The 17,106-nt window shown below is 43.5% G+C and overlaps 1 protein-coding gene across 2 annotated transcripts in view; it reads left to right on the top strand.

Annotated features, from left to right (window-relative positions):
- LOC138638615 (SLAM family member 9-like) overlaps positions 1-14,582 on the top strand; it is a 46,856-nt gene extending 32,274 nt beyond the window's left edge. The window contains exons 2-4 of one of the 2 annotated variants that reach the window (XM_069728068.1): positions 2,950-3,066; positions 13,811-14,122; positions 14,298-14,582. In XM_069728068.1, coding sequence (XP_069584169.1) covers positions 2,950-3,066; positions 13,811-14,122; positions 14,298-14,395 — 527 coding nt within the window. In that variant the 3' untranslated portion in view covers positions 14,396-14,582. Of the gene's footprint in view, positions 1-2,949; positions 3,067-9,786; positions 9,930-13,810; positions 14,123-14,297 lie in introns of those variants that run through there. The other variant, XM_069728077.1, reaches the window with a different exon arrangement.
- The last annotated feature ends 2,524 nt before the right edge of the window (positions 14,583-17,106 follow it).

The following is a 17,106-nucleotide window of genomic DNA, read 5'->3' as shown; positions in this document are numbered from 1 at the left end:
AATGAATCTATAATATATGAAAGTTTAATTGTAATCATTACATTATGGTAAATAATGAAATTTAACACTATATGCTAATTTTTTGAGAAGGACCTGTATATAATTCCACATGTGTTAATTCATAGTTTTGATGCCTTCAGTGTGAATGTACAATTGTCATAGTCATGAAAATACAGAAAAATCTTTAAATGTGAATGTGTGTCCAAACTTTTGGTCTGTACTGTACATATTATTACAGTAATTACTTTTTTATATTTTCAGTATCTTCTCTTGTTTACGTCAATCTGCTCCTTGTGCTTGTGATGAAACAATATTTGTTCGGACATCAAGTATGGATTTAGCTTGGACTCAACTAACCCTATCATCCAGCTTCTCTATTGGGATGTCATCACGGAGGGATCTCACCTACCGTATATACTCGAGTATAAGCCGAGATTTTCAGCCCAAATTTTTGGGCTGAAAGTGCCCCTCTCGGCTTATATTCGAGTCAAGGTGGGTGGCAGGGTCGGCGGGTGAGGGGGAGAGGGCACTGAGGTATACTTACCTAGTTCCAGTGATCCTGGCGCTCCCCCTGCCGTCCCACGGTCTTCTGTGCTTCAGCTCTTCCCCTCTTCAGCGGTCACGTGGGACCGCTCATTAGAGAAATGAATAGGCGGCTCCACCTCCCAAAGGGGTGGAGCCGCCTATTCATTTCTCTAATCAGCGGTAACGGTGACCGCTGATAGAGAAAGAAGCTGCGGCACCGAAGACCGTGGGACGGCAGGGGGAGCCGGACGTCAGGACCAGGTAAGTATGTCATATTTACCTGTCCCCGTTCCAGCCGCCGGGCGCCGCTCCATCTTCCCGGCATCGCTCCGCTCCGCTCTGACTGTTCAGGTCAGAGGGCGCGATGATGCATATAGTGTGCACGGCACCCTCTGCCTGATCAGTCAGAGCAGAGAGACGCTGGGACCGGACGCCGGAACGAGACGCCGGGAGCTGCAATCAAGAGAGGTGAGTATGGCTTTTTTTTTTTTTTTTTTTTAATTGCAGCAGCGGCACAGATTTATGTGGAGCATCTATGGGGCAGTATGAACGGTGCAGAGCACTATATGGGGCACAGATATGGGGGCAGTATGAACGGTGCAGAGCACTATATGGGGCACAGATATGGGGGCAGTATGAACGGTGCAGAGCACTATATGGGGCACAGATATGGGGGCAGTATGAACGGTGCAGAGCACTATATGGGGCACAGATATGGGGGCAGTATGAACGGTGCAGAGCACTATATGGGGCACAGATATGGGGGCAGTATGAACGGTGCAGAGCACTATATGGGGCACAGATATGGGGGCAGTATGAACGGTGCAGAGCATACAGGGCACAAATATGGGGCAAAATGAACGGTGCAGCGCACTATATGGCAGAGCTATGGGGAAATATGAACGGTGCAGAGCACTATATACTTTACACGTGCTGCGCCGATTCTTTGGAATGCACTACCTAGGTTAATACGATTAATCCCCAATCCCCACAGTTTTAAGCGTACCCTAAAAACTCACTTGTTCAGACTGGCCTACCACCTCAATGCATTAACCTAACGATCCCTGTGTGGCCTATTTATATAAAAAAAAAAAAAAAAAAAACAGGTTCCTCGCATCATGTTCTCATTCACTTTATGCAGTTAATAGCCCTCTGTGTCTGTACTGCTACATACTTAGGCAGGTAACTGGTTCATGCAGCTTTACATGAACACCTGAGCCTTACACTATGGCTGGTCCAAACAACGAAAGCAATTGTTACCATCCACCTCTCGTGTCTCCCCTTTTCCTCATAGTCTGTAAGCTTGCGAGCAGGGCCCTCATTCCTCCTGGTATCTGTTTTGAACTGTATTTCTGTTATGCTGTAATGTCTATTGTCTGTACAAGTCTCCTCTATAATTTGTAAAGCGCTGCGGAATATGTTGGCGCTATATAAATAAAATGTATTATTATTATTATTATTACTATATGGCAGAGCTATGGGGAAATATGAACGGTGCAGAGCACTATATGGCAGAGCTATGTGGAAATATGAACGGTGCAGAGCACTATATGGCACAGCTATGGGGAAATAATTAACGGTGCAGAGTACTATATGGCACAGCTATGGGGCAATAATGAACGGTGCAGAGCACTATATGGCACAGCTATGGGGAAATAATGAATGGTGCAGAGCACTATATGGCACAGCTATGGGGAAATAATGATCTATTTTTATTTTTGAAATTCACCGGTAAATGCTGCATTTCCACCCTAGGCTTATACTCGAGTCAATAGGTTTTCCCAGTTTTTTGTGGCAAAATTAGGGGGGCCGGCTTATACTCGAGTATATACGGTAATTGCTATATTGTATATTTCACATAAGATTTTTAATGGCTGTATGATTCACTCTCATCATTCAATTGTTATTTATATATTGGCAGTTTTGTATCTGTATATACCCCAGATTTGGGGTCTTATATTTATATTTTTATATCACTATTACTGTATATTCTTGTATACATCTCCATCCCTTGGGGTCCCATTATATTAGTCAAGTTTTGACTCTTATATAACACTGTAATTCCATTCAGTATTGCACCTTACTATATTGTATGTCACTTCAATTAGTTGTTATTAATGTTCTCTCATTGTTATTATTTATTTATATTGATATTATCTAGATTTTTTTTTCACCATATACTTACATGTTACTGCTGATGCGCATGTGCGCTTGCCCCTGGTGGCTGGGTGCCAGTGATAGCGTCTTTCTCCAGCCGGGCCTTTCCTGCGCTCGGAGCTCCAGTCACATGATCTCGTGTGGGCGGTGCCTCGTGCGTGGACTGGCTTGCCCGGTGACACGCTCGTTGGCACCTGCTTCCGGGAGTGTCGGCGTCCACATGCGCCATGCATATGCAGTACTTTTATGGTTCGAATCTTGCAATAGGGCAGCCCGGCATATATAAGGTCCTGGTAATCTCTGGATGCCATCCCCCGGAAGAAGGCAAAGCGCCGAAACGCGAGATGGGGACGGTGGCACCTCAGAGCTCCAGATACTGTTCAGGTAATATTTACATGTCATCCTTTTTGCTCTCCTTCTAGTTGTGGCACACAGCCCTTCTGGGAACACTATAATTTGGTTATAGCATGTATTAGATTTAAAAAATTAATATGCTGTTTTTCAGAATTAGCACCGACCTGTTTCACTCTTTTTGCACCTTCCCTACTGGGTAGTGGGTGCGGGCCTTTATTATTGGTTTTATAAGTAAACATGTCTAGGAACTGGATTTAAGCCACCCCCCAAACAAACCTTATAAAAGAAGGTGTCGGCAGTGGAAGTACATTACTCTCAAGACCAGGGCCCCCTCCAGGGTTTTGAGGGCCCCGGGCGAAAGAGTCTCAGTGGGCCCCCCCTTTAACACATACCACGATTCATGGTGCACAGATACAGCAGAGCAATATACGTATAGTACAGGTCCTTCTCAAAAAATTAGCATATAGTGTTAAATTTCATTATTTACCATAATGTAATGATTACAATTAAACTTTCATATATTATAGATTCATTATCCACCAACTGAAATTTGTCAGGTCTTTTATTGTTTAATACTGATGATTTTGACATACAACTCCTGATAACCCAAAAAACCTGTCTCAATAAATTAGCATATCAAGAAAAGGTTCTCTAAACGACCTATTACCCTAATCTTCTGAATCAACTAATTAACTCTAAACACATGCAAAAGATACCTGAGGCTTTTATAAACTCCCTGCCTGGTTCATTACTCAAAACCCCCATCATGGGTAAGACTAGCGACCTGACAGATGTCAAGAAGGCCATCATTGACACCCTCAAGCAAGAGGGTAAGACCCAGAAAGAAATTTCTCAACAAATAGGCTGTTCCCAGAGTGCTGTATCAAGGCACCTCAATGGTAAGTCTGTTGGAAGGAAACAATGTGGCAGAAAACGCTGTACAACGAGAAGAGGAGACCGGACCCTGAGGAAGATTGTGGAGAAGGACCGATTCCAGACCTTGGGGAACCTGAGGAAGCAGTGGACTGAGTCTGGTGTGGAAACATCCAGAGCCACCGTGCACAGGCGTGTGCAGGAAATGGGCTACAGGTGCCGCATTCCCCAGGTAAAGCCACTTTTGAACCATAAACAGCGGCAGAGGCGCCTGACCTGGGCTACAGAGAAGCAGCACTGGACTGTTGCTAAGTGGTCCCAAGTACTTTTTTCTGATGAAAGCAAATTTTGCATGTCATTCGGAAATCAAGGTGCCAGAGTCTGGAGGAAGACTGGGGAGAAGGAAATGCCAAAATGCCTGAAGTCCAGTGTCAAGTACCCACAGTCAGTGATGGTGTGGGGTGCCATGTCAGCTGCTGGTGTTGGTCCACTGTGTTTCATCAAGGGCAGGGTCAATGCAGCTAGCTATCAGGAGATTTTGGAGCACTTCATGCTTCCATCGGCTGAAATGCTTTATGGAGATGAAGATTTCATTTTTCAGCACGACCTGGCACCTGCTCACAGTGCCAAAACCACTGGTAAATGGTTTACTGACCATGGTATTACTGTGCTCAATTGGCCTGCCAACTCTCCTGACCTGAACCCCATAGAGAATCTGTGGGATATTGTGAAGAGAAAGTTGAGAGACGCAAGACCCAACACTCTGGATGAGCTTAAGGCCGCTATTGAAGCATCCTGGGCCTCCATAACATCTCAGCAGTGTCACAGGCTGATTGCCTCCATGCCACGCCGCATTGAAGCAGTCATTTCTGCCAAAGGATTCCCGACCAAGTATTGAGTGCATAACTGAACATTATTATTTGTTGTTTTTTTTGTTTGTTATTAAAAAACACTTTTATTTGATTGGATGGGTGAAATATGCTAATTTATTGAGACAGGTTTTTTGGGTTATCAGGAGTTGTATGCCAAAATCATCAGTATTAAAACAATAAAATACCTGACAAATTTCAGTTGGTGGATAATGAATCTATAATATATGAAAGTTTAATTGTAATCATTACATTATGGTAAATAATGAAATTTAACACTATATGCTAATTTTTTGAGAAGGACCTGTACAATGCCAGATTTCACTTCTTACCTGAGTGATAGCTATTGTAAATTCTACAATACCATACAGCAGAGGGGCTTTATATAAGTCAACCCCTTATACGCCAATTATTTTGACCTCCTCCCTCTTCCAAAGCCCGAAACACGTGTCCACAGGTAGGAATTGGTTGGCTGTGTAAATTTAGAAACTAATCCGCAGCATTGCACGCTTGGCGATTCCAAGCGCTGTGGATTAGACTGGGGTGGAAAGAGATGATTTGCATAGCTCCGCCTACTGCAAAGGATTCTGGGTAAACCTGCTATTCTTTGTATTATGCTGCTTGCAAGTACTTTCCGTTTCAGGAAAGCAGCCACTATGTATTTCCTTTAAGTAGAGGGCTTTTCGGTCTCTTTCGTCCCGCTACATTTAGCCCAACTTGGGTCTCTCCCTAAGGTGGCTAGCATGTATGTATCAGTTACCAATAGGCATTTTATTGTTAGCTGCACTTGCTGCAAAGAAAAAACTCCATACATTGAATATGACAATTTTTTAATGGAAAACTTTTTAAAGTAAACATTAGAAAGTATTAACGTAGAACATATGCAAAAGTGCAAAATGGGTAGCATATAGCACAGCCACGTAGTATATAGCACAGCCACGTAGTATATAGCACTGCCACGTAGCATATAGCACAGCCATGTAGCATATAGCACAGCCATGTAGTATAGAACACAGCCATGTAGTATATAGCACAGCACACATAGCATATAGCACAGCCATGTAGTATATAACATAGCCCACGCAGCATATAGCACAGCCACGTAGCATATAACACAGCCATGTAGTATATAACACAGCCCACGTAGCATATAGCACAGCCACATAGTATATAGCACAGCCACGAATATAGCACAGCCACGTAGCATATAGCACAGCCACGTAGTATATAGCACAGCCATGTAGTATATAGCACAGCCCATGTAGCATATAACACAGCCATGTAGTATATAACAGCCCACATAGCATATAGCACAGCCACGTAGTATATAGCACAGCCATGTAGTATATAGCACAGCCACGTAGCATATAACACAGCCATGTAGTATATAACAGCCCACATAGCATATAGCACAGCCACGTAGTATATAGCACAGCCGCGTAGTATATAGCACAGCCACGAAGCATATAGCACAGCCACGTAGTATATAGCACAGCTACGTAGCATATAACACAGCCAAGTAATATATAACACAGCCCACATAGCATATAGCACACAGTATATGGCACAGCCACGTAGTATATAACACAGCCGATGTAGCATATAACACAGCCACGTAGTATATAACACAGCCACGTAGTATATAGCACAGCCCACGTAGTACATAACACAGCCATGTAGTATATAGCACAGCCCACGTAGCATATAACACAGCCATGTAGTATATAACACAGCCCACATAGCATGTAGCACAGTCACGTAGTATATAGCCAGCCACATAGTATATAGCACAGCCACGTAGCATATAGCACAGCCACATAGTATATAGCACAGCCACGTAGCATATAACACAGCCATGTAGTATATAACACAGCCCACGTAGCATATAGCACAGCCACGTAGTATATAGCACAGCCATGTAGTATATAGCACAGCCACGTAGCATATAGCACAGCCATGTAATATATAAAACAGCCACATAGTATATAACATGGCCACATAGTATATAGCACAGATACATAGTATATAGCACAGCCACGTAGTATATAACACAGCCATGTAGTATATATCACATCCCGCGTAGTATATAACACAGCCACGTAGTATATAGCACAACCATGCAGTATATAGCACAGCCATGTAGTATATAACACAGCCCATGTAGCATATAACACAGCCACATAGCATATAGCACAGCCACGTAGCATATAACACAGCTATGTAGTATATAACACAGCCCACATAGCATATAGCACAACCACGTAGGATATAGCACAGCCACGTAGTATATAGCACAGCAACGTAGCATACAGCACAGCCACATAGTATATAGCACAGCCACGTAGCATATAACACAGCCATGTAGTATATAACACAGCCCACGTAGCATATAGCACAGCCACATAGTATATAGCACAGTTACTTAGTATATAGCACAGCCACTTAGTATATAGCACAACCACATAGTATATAGCACAACTATGTAATGTATAACACATCCCGCATAGTATATAACACAGCCACGTAGTATACAGCATAGCCACACAGTATATGGCACAGCCACGTAGTATATAACACAGCCCATGTAGCATATAGCACAGCCACATAGCATATAGCACAGCCACATAGTATATAGCACAGCCACGTAGCATATAACACAGCCATGTAGTATATAACAAAGCCCACGTAGCATATAGCACAGCCACGTAGTATATAGTAGAGCCATGTAGTATATAGCACAGCCACTTAGCATATAGCACAGCCATGTAATATATAACACAGCCACATAGTAAATATCATGGCCATGTAGTATATAGCACAGCCACATAGTATATAGCACAGCCACGTAGTATATAACACAGCCATGTAGTATATAACATATCCCGCATAGTATATAACATAGCCACGTAGTATATAGCACAGCCACACAGTATATAGCACTGCCACATAGTATATAACACAGCCCATTTAGCATATAACACAGCCACATAGCATGTAGCACAGCCACGTTGTATAGAGCACAGCCACATAGTATACAGCACATCCATGTAGTATATAGCACAGCTCACGTCACATATAACACAGCCATGTAGCATATAACACAGCCCACATAACATATAGCACAGCCACATAGTATATAGCACAGCCACGTAGCATATAGCACAGCCACATAGTATATAGCACAGCCATGTAATATGTAACACAGCCACATAGTATATAACACGGCCACGTAGTATATAGCATAGCCACATAGTATATAGCACAGCCACGTAGTATATAACACAGCCATGTAGCATATAACACAGCCACATAGTATATAGCACAGCCACTTAGTATATAGCACAGCCCACGTAGTACATAACACAGCCATGTAGTATATAACACAGCCCATGTAGTATATAGCACAGTCATGTAGTATATAGCACAGCCACATAGTATATATAGCACAGCCACGTAGTATATAACACAGCCATGTAGTATATAGCATAGTCATGTAGTATATAGCACAACCCATGTAGCATATTGCACAGCCCACGTAGTATATAGCACAGCCATGTAGTATATAGCACAGCCCGCATCCCCCCGAGAATGGCCCCATAGTCCAGTACTCACTGTTATAGTAAAAAAACACTCCCCACCTCTCCTCGTGCCCGTGCTGCTCCCTGCTCCTGTCTCGGCAGCTGCCGCTGCACTGCTTGGTACACAGTGAGTGCGCTGCCTCACAGGGGCCCCATAACAGCTGCATGATGTGCGGCTAGCTGAGGGCCCCTGGGGAGTGGGGGCCCTAAGCAGCTGCCTGTCCTTAACACCGGCACTGTGTCCTGTCTGTACCATGAATGGGCCCCACGTCTCGCCAGGGCCCCGACACTTGCCCGGGTGCACTGGGTGCTGACGCCAGCCCTGTTCAAGACACTACTAGGATTGGAAGACTTTTTTGGAAGCATTGGAAGACTCTGAGTATAATGTGAGTATACAAGTTATATGTCTGCCTGTCTGTTTTTCTCCCTGCAGTCTGCAATCATTTCTGTCTCTCTTGCAGCATTCCTCATCATGTCCTCCAGTGAAGACCAGACCTCACAGAATGGACAGGAAACTGAAGTGAATACATTTGCTACTGATTGGTAAGTATTCACTGTCACTATTACCCATGTGGCACAATATTTCTTTTTCTTTTTGCAGAACCATTCCAGTGCAGATGAAAAGGAGCAGCAGGCTCAGGGCCAAGTTCCGGTGACAAGACGGCGTATAAGCATTCTTGACTGTTTTTATTTATTCTTGACTGTTTTTGGTACTCTTGCTTTTTTTTATTATTTTTGCTTTTTTTTGTTTTAAGGGTTTTATCTTTCCAACATGGATGTCTTTGTTTCATTTCTAGGTTCCACAACGGGAGGAGGAATTCCTTGACAACCACCTCCTCATCACCTTGGTGCAGGAGCGAGTTGTGTTGTGGGACACCCGGGAGCAGCAGCACTTGGAGACTGTGGTGATTTGGCGGCTGTGGAATGAGGTGGCCCAAGCGCTGATGGATGTCAGGGACAACGCCACGCCACGAGTCAGAAAGGCTTTTCGTAAGTATTGCTTTGTAGTCTGATGCCTCAGTGAACCTGAAGGCCGGGATCACACAACCGTGTGTGATGCAAGAAACTCCTGCGAGGGTCTCGCATCACACATGGTTGTGTGATCCCAGCCTAAAGTGCATTGCTTAACAATTTTTTTTCCATATTCACAGTGAACAAAGTCAAAACCCCTTGGCGTTCAATGAAGGATCTCTTCAACAAGGACCTGAGATAGAAGATCCAAGTTCGCAGTGGTGCTGCAGCAAGGATCTGGAAATACAAATACCACCGGGGGCTGTCTTTCCTGAAGCCAGTCCTTGCTCAGAGAACATAAGTATTTTTGTGTTGTATTCTATTGTGTTGTATTCACTAATCTGAATTTTTCTATTCCACAGGAGTTGGCGCTTTTACAATGTACAATGTATTACTTTTCTTTTCTTTTCTTTTCACAAAACCTGTAGCAGCACCCTTGAACTTGGATCGTCCTCTGGAGCAGTCCCTCATCGAACAGCCATGAACCAGTCCCAGCCATCCACCAGCGAAGCAGCAAGTGGGCCGGCGTCACAGTCTGGAGAACAGGCAGCTGGTTCTTCAGGTGTTCCCCTGTCCCAGTCCTCTACCTCTTTTTTTTTGTTTCTTCCCGCCAGCGGCAGAAGGCCTCAGACAGGTCACTCATGCCCAAGTTTATTCACTTGAGCTCGGTCTTCCAGAATGGCTTGAAGGCGCTGGGAGATAGACTGGAAAGTGATCTAACCCATATTAACACACTTTTCCAGGATGTCAAGTAACGCCTTAACGGTCTGGAAGCCGACCTCCAGAGACCAGCACACCATTTTTTTAATAAGATAGAGCAGGGCATGTCGGAACACCTTACGCCTGAACTCCAGCTCAAAGTGATGCAGGCCTGCAAGGCTGCTTACATTCAAGCTATGCAGCAGACTCGGTATTTCCAGCAGCCACAGGTGGTATTTCCACCTGTGCCACAAGATACACACATAACCTCAATTCCGGGTTCTGCTGCACACCACAACACTGCCACCACCATGCCAGGTGCTGCTGAAAGCCACTGCACCACCACCATGCCGAGTCCTGTTCCTGCATGGCTGTCCACCGCCACCAGCATAAAGCCGCCTCAAGATCCTGAATGGCTGTCCACCGCCACCACCAGGCCGGGTCCACATTCTGAACGACCTGCTGACCCCACCACTCCCACCCTCCCAAGGAGACAAAAAAAGGAAGCTTCCACATAAAACGGGACAAAAAGCCAAAACACTCGTGCCAGCAGAAGTGTCGTAATTCCTTCACCCTCACCTCCCAATGTGTCTGTGTTGTCCAGTTTTTCTCTCCCTTCCAATGTGTCTCTCCCGTCCCATGCTTCCACTCCTAATGTGTTTACTTCCATCCTTGACCTCCCAGACTCCACAAGTTTAGTTAGCCCTTCCCCTGGAACCCCTTCATCCTCCACCCGTAGCAAATCCTCCCAGCTCCACAACCCCCAGGTCCATAACATTTCCTCCTAATTGGTTCATAAAAGTAATTTTTTTTTTTAACTAAATTTGTGTTATTTTTTCCCCAATCACTGCTTGTTCTTGGTCTCTTTCGTCGCCGGCAACACACACCGTGCGCCATCAACACACATGTTGCCGTGTACACACGCTGTGTTTTTGCCACCTCATAGCTCCATGGCACACAATCTACTGCCCCTCTTCTCTATTTGCTTTACACTGCAGCTTTGCTTCTTGTGTCTGTCATAGAGCTATGAGGTGGCAAGAACAAAAAGAGGGCTGAAAATCCTCCAAAAATATATATTAATACAGTAAAAAAGGTCAGGGGTCATCAATGCTCACCTGCCCAGGTGTCAGCACTAGTGCACTCAGGATGCAGTGTTTTCCGCATCTTGAGTGCACTAGTTGTGACACATGGGCAGGTGAGTAAAGATATGAGGTGGATTAGCTCCATCATCTCTTCAGTCTGCATTAATATATAGAACTATAGAAATGCAGACTGAAGAGACGATAGAGCTAATCCAACGTCACCTACCATAGCACTGACCTCAGAGAGAAGAGGTGTAGTGTAAAGCATGGGTTACATAACCCAATTTGGTTATAATCCAATCCCTGTCTCATGCAATCTGCAAGTGGATTTTATAAAAACTGTAGTTGTGAACCGGTGATCACCTTATTAAACTTAAAAAAAAATTATTCTAATATACACTTGGAACAGGTGTTTAACTAGAGGTGTTTTATTGTCAGCAACATTAAAATACATTTTAATAACATTACACAACATTACAAGAACACTAAACCATTTCATCTTGCCAGGACATACGTCCACTCTCAGAGGCAAAGTAGGGCGCAAATGTTTCCTCATTTGGGCAGCTTCAACTGTTGTCCTGAGAGGGTGATGATGGTAATCTGGCAATGGGTTAGAAATAGGTTCATCAAGTTCAACGTTGGGTCGTTCTTTAGCCATTATTTAGTTGTGCAGAACCACACACTCCTTGACAACCTCATCGACTGGCTGAATTTTGAGATTAATGGCAGTCCCTAAAATGCACCATTTTGAGACAAGGATACCAAAGGCACACTCAACTGTTCTTCATGCCTTGGTCAGTCTGTAATTAAAAATCCTTTTTTTGTGTGTCAAGTCCTGACTGGAGTATGGTTTCAGTAGGCTTCCACACATTTGAAAGGCCTCATTCCCAACCACAATAAATGGCATTGGCGGGGCCTTGAGTGTTGGGAAGAGGTTGTGGCAGGGGGAAATTGAAATGATTGCAATACAAACGTTGGCTCATATCTGAGTTTTTAAATATCTGGGAGTCATTACCACGGCCAAAATATCCAATGTCCACGGCGACAAACCTACAGTCCACAGCTGCTATCGCCATGAGCATTATAGAAAAATATTTTTTATAATTAATGTACTCGGATCCAGTTCCAGCTGGTTTGGTAATTCTAATATGTTTTCCATCCACTGCTCCCAAACAGTTGGGGAAATTACAAGTTTGCCAGTATTTATCGGCATTTTCCTGCCAGATTTCCGTAGGGGGATAAATTCCTCGTCGAGAACATCCCACAAAGCCCAGCAGGTGTCTGCGATAATCCCAGATAGTGTGAATTCCTATCCGGAACTGGAAATGGAGCGATGATAGGCTCTCTCCGGTAGCCAGAGAAAGAAAAAAAAAATCAGAACAATAATATTTATGACTGGGGTTTTGCAAAGCAGAGAAAGAAAAAAAAAGTAAAGGACATGGCTTTTATAACAATAACATTTAGGACAGTTTTTTTGCAGAACAAAAAAAGGAAAAAATATTAAGTACATTGCAGAACAATAAGAATTATGACAGGCGTTAATGTTTAAATATTATTTACCTTAGTATCACCAGCAGACGTTCCTCAGCAGGAATCGCTCTACTGAGCTGGGTGTCCTGCCTGCTGATGGCTCCTTGTACATGGACCAGCAATTCCATGAAGCTATCTTGAGACATCCTCGTGAACTCAAAATATTTCTCCGGGTTTTCATGGAGCTCACTGAATAAGGGGTGGTAGGCTCCACGGCTCTGTCGGAGTTCAAGAATCAGGTGCTGCCAAAAGCGCCTACGGCGTCTTCTCTGTTTTTCTCTTTTCCGTTCTTGCTCACAAGCAAATGGAAGGGAAAGAAAAAGGTTGACATCCAAATCCAGATTCCCAAGGAAACTCACCATGCAAAGATCCATCTTGACGCAGGATACAGGAGCAAAATGCGAGGATTTCATCTGAACAAGGGTTTATATACAAAAATGCCATGAGCCACGCCCATTTGGCATGCCTTGTTTCAAGGAAATTCTCATTGAAAATGTTTTTCCTATCAAACGCATGCGCATTAAAAACGCAATGCATGCAAAAACGCATAGTGTGTAAGTCTTTTTATTTTTCCTTTCTTTCAAGTCTATATTTTGTAAAGCATAAAAATCTTGCAGAAAAAAATTACAATTAAAAAGCCAGTTCAAACTATTGTTACCATTTTGCGCGTCAGTGTAAGTAAAAACAAAATCAATGGTCGATCTGCACAGGCATATGGTTCTTGTCTAGTCCACACAAGGATTCTCCTCTCAAATAATCCCCTTATGTATGAGCATACCTTTAGGCCATATTTACATCACCTTTGCCTGCTCCTTCATGACTCTGTCATGGGAGCTTCAGTCTGAATCACCTCAGGCATACCTTAGTCGGAGCTATTGACTATCATTTTGCTCATCCTCTACAGCCGCACATGAGCACGGTCTAAGATGCTATAGTGTCTGAATGAACAGACGGACACTGCAGAAAAGATGATAAGAAGCTAAGGTTTCTTGTCATGGATGCCATTTATGTACGTGAAGTTGATGGTTCAATTAGGGGCATGTCTAGTTTTTGGGGAGTTAGATGGAGCTTACAAAAAAATGTCATGAACCCACCCTTAATCTAAATTGTTTCATTCAAATTTTGTTTTTAGGTGTCCTCTCAGATACGACCAGACAGACACTGTCGGCAAAGTTTGGTGGCTCCATCTTGTTCCAAGTCAACATACCAAAGAATACCGAGATCACCAGTGTATTTTGGTCTCACATGCAGAAAATGGTCGCCATTGACAAATCAGACCATCTTAATGTTATCAATCCAAGGTTCCTTAAGCGGCTGACTTCTCAACAGCCTAGTTTTTCGTTAAAGTTGAGTAATCTCACTGAAGAAGACAGTGGGATTTATGATGCTAAAATATACACTAATGGGCCAACTATCGAAAGAAGCTTCAAACTGCAAGTGTGCGGTAAGTAGATGGAGGAGGGTGCAACATTAGAATTGGCAAATGGGCAGCAAAATGTGAAATTCCTATGTAGACCATTGAGAGAAGCTGTCATGCAAAAATATAGTACTTCTCCAAGTAGGGTAGTACACATGGCCACATATTTAGCAGATGTCTTTGTGATTTTTTTTTTTTTCAGGAAAATACCAGACATGTGGAGTCCAGTGGACAAAGAGTAGCATCCAGCTAATCATCATCCTGGGGACTCTTGCCACCTTCTTCAATGCAATGACGTAATGGCTTTGTAACATCACAGATGCTTAGCATGCTCATCTGCTGACAGCTAGGACTGCAGATAAGATTAGTCACAAAAACAATGTGGAATAAAGAGAACAGCCGCACGCTGCTGAAAATCGTACTGTAACGATGACAGTGCAAAACTGTAAAAAAATTGTGCAAATAAAGCCAAAACTGTAGATCACAATTGCTAATTTGTTTTTAAATGCCCCTGAGAAAGACTACACAGTGTGGTGAGCCAAAAAACTGAATATAGTTACATAGATTGAGAAAAGGCCCAGGTCCATCAAATTTAACCTTCCTCCACCAATTGTATATTTAAGACCCTCCTACTTGTAATTCCCCTTTGATGTCCCCATTCCCACCCTGAGTTGGCTCCAAATGATAGCAAAACATTACGGCACCATGAACAGTAAAGACCCCCATATACATTGGAAGATAGTTGTCTGAACCCATCAATTTCGGCAACTATCAGATGTGTATGGGTAACACGAAACGCTCGCCAACAGATGATAAAGGATGATCACGCTCTTTATATGTCAATGGATAATCCCTTTGTTTTCAGCTGTTTCCAGAGGTTTCTGGCATTGGCCTTCTCTCCTTTCCCTGTTGAACACAAGGGAATGCTCAGTGCTCATACATAAGAGTTAATGGCCTACGGAATGAACAATTGGCCAGCACCTATCTCATATGATTAGACAGCATCAGGAACATGGCTTTCCATGTGTTTCTAGGAGGCTTAGGTGTCAATACTTCTGGTAGCCTAGGAGGTCTCCATTTTTGTTCCGGAGCCTCCCAAACATTCTAGGAGATTTGGTAAAGATGCTATTGATGTATGGTCGTCAACATGTGACTGATGCTACAGCTTTGCTATTGGGCACCACACTGGCAGCTTGACCCTGAAGATCCAAAAGCCCCCAGCATAGCATCTCCTCAAATACAACGTAACCTGCTCTCGCCTCCAGCCCAACCATGGACAAAGAGGTCCAGCCCTGGTCACAAAGAACATAGTTCATAACGAATGGACCAACAACACTGAATTTTGTGCGGAACCACATTCTGATGCCTTGGTCAGCCTGGGCTGATGTCATAGTTACCAACAGTTGCAATATTTTTTTAGAACTAATGCTGCCAAATTTTAGGAAGTTCCAGACAGGAAGAGTGCTATGTTATGTAAACGCTGGTTTGGGGGGCAATCCTGTGTCAATATCATCTTCAGTTTTGTTAGGTATGGGATACTGACAACTGCAGTCAGCTAACATGACAAGATATGGTGGTTCTACTGAAAACTACAGCCCATCAGTCCATGCAACCTCAGACCTTGAGGTGAGGAGTCAATGAAGGCACAAATTGTGAATATACATTACTTGCAGGGTATACAGTATATACAACGCATATAATAAAGCAATACAATCAAATCGTCTCCGAAGCTGATAAATGTCTTATTCTGGAAATTTAACGCCTGTCCCCCTAATGGACAAGTACACTCTCCAATGATGCAAAAAGCAGAAAAGTAGGAAGAGATTTATGGGGCCATGAGGTTTAGTTTCATGCATTATATGCAAAGTTCTAGTCGGAGAAATCTGCTCACCGCTCTACAGGAAGGGTGGAGGCGGCTCTGAAAAGTCTAGAGTAACATTTTTCACTTTTTAGCCACCTGGCAAAGAATGACACTTAAGCACAATGCTCTACATGTGTGTTGCATCCTAGAATAAAGGTGCCTATACACATTAGTTTAATCCCGGTGATCCCATCATTTCTAGGATGATCAGGTGGGCATCTCTGATGGTAGATGGCAGAAGAGGAATCAGTTGGATTTATTTCTGAGGTATAGGGCTTAACGAAAGAACAAGGAGGGAACATCTGAGGGCCTTTATTAGTCGCTCATATGTCAAGGCAACTCATTGAAACTTCACAATCATGTTCCAGGAGTGCCGAGGGGCCAATATTGACTGCAGCATCTTAGGGATGAAATTGCTTATGGGAAGGAGTTCGAACATACTAAGGCCGGGGTCACACTTGTGAGTATGATGCGAGAAACTTGCGCGAGTCTCTCGCATCAAATATTAGGCCACGCCTCTGACCACACCAATTTCACAACTAGTCACACCCATATCCACGCCCCAACCACACCCCTTTAACACTGCTGATCACACTGTTTCATAAATAATAATTATAAGCAAAAAAATATGGCCACACAGTGCTCCATACTGTGTAACGGCTACACATGATGCTTAATACTGTATAATGGCCACACAGTGCTCCATATAGTATAATGGCCACACATGATGCTCTATACTGTATAATGCGCCATATAGTGCTCCATACTGTGTAATGGCTACACATGATGCTTAATACTGTATAATGGCCACACAGTGCTCCATACAGTATAATGGCCACACATGATGCTCAATACTGTATAATGGCCACACAGTGCTCCATACTGTATAATGGCCCCACATGATGCTCAATACTGTATAATGGCCCCACATGTGGCTCAATACTGTATAATGGCCACACAGTTCTCCATACTGTATAATGGCCCCACATGATGCTGCGTACAGTATAATGGCCCCACATGATGCTCAATACTGTATAATGGACACACAGTGCTCCATACTGTATAATGGACCCACATGATGCTGCACACAGAATAATGGCCCCACGTGATGCTCCATACAGTATAATGGGCCCACATGACGTTGCATACT

Source organism: Ranitomeya imitator, chromosome 1 (genome assembly GCF_032444005.1).
Source record: "Ranitomeya imitator isolate aRanImi1 chromosome 1, aRanImi1.pri, whole genome shotgun sequence".
Taxonomy (NCBI): Eukaryota; Metazoa; Chordata; class Amphibia; order Anura; family Dendrobatidae; genus Ranitomeya; species Ranitomeya imitator.
This window is presented reverse-complemented; position numbering and strand designations above follow the sequence as displayed.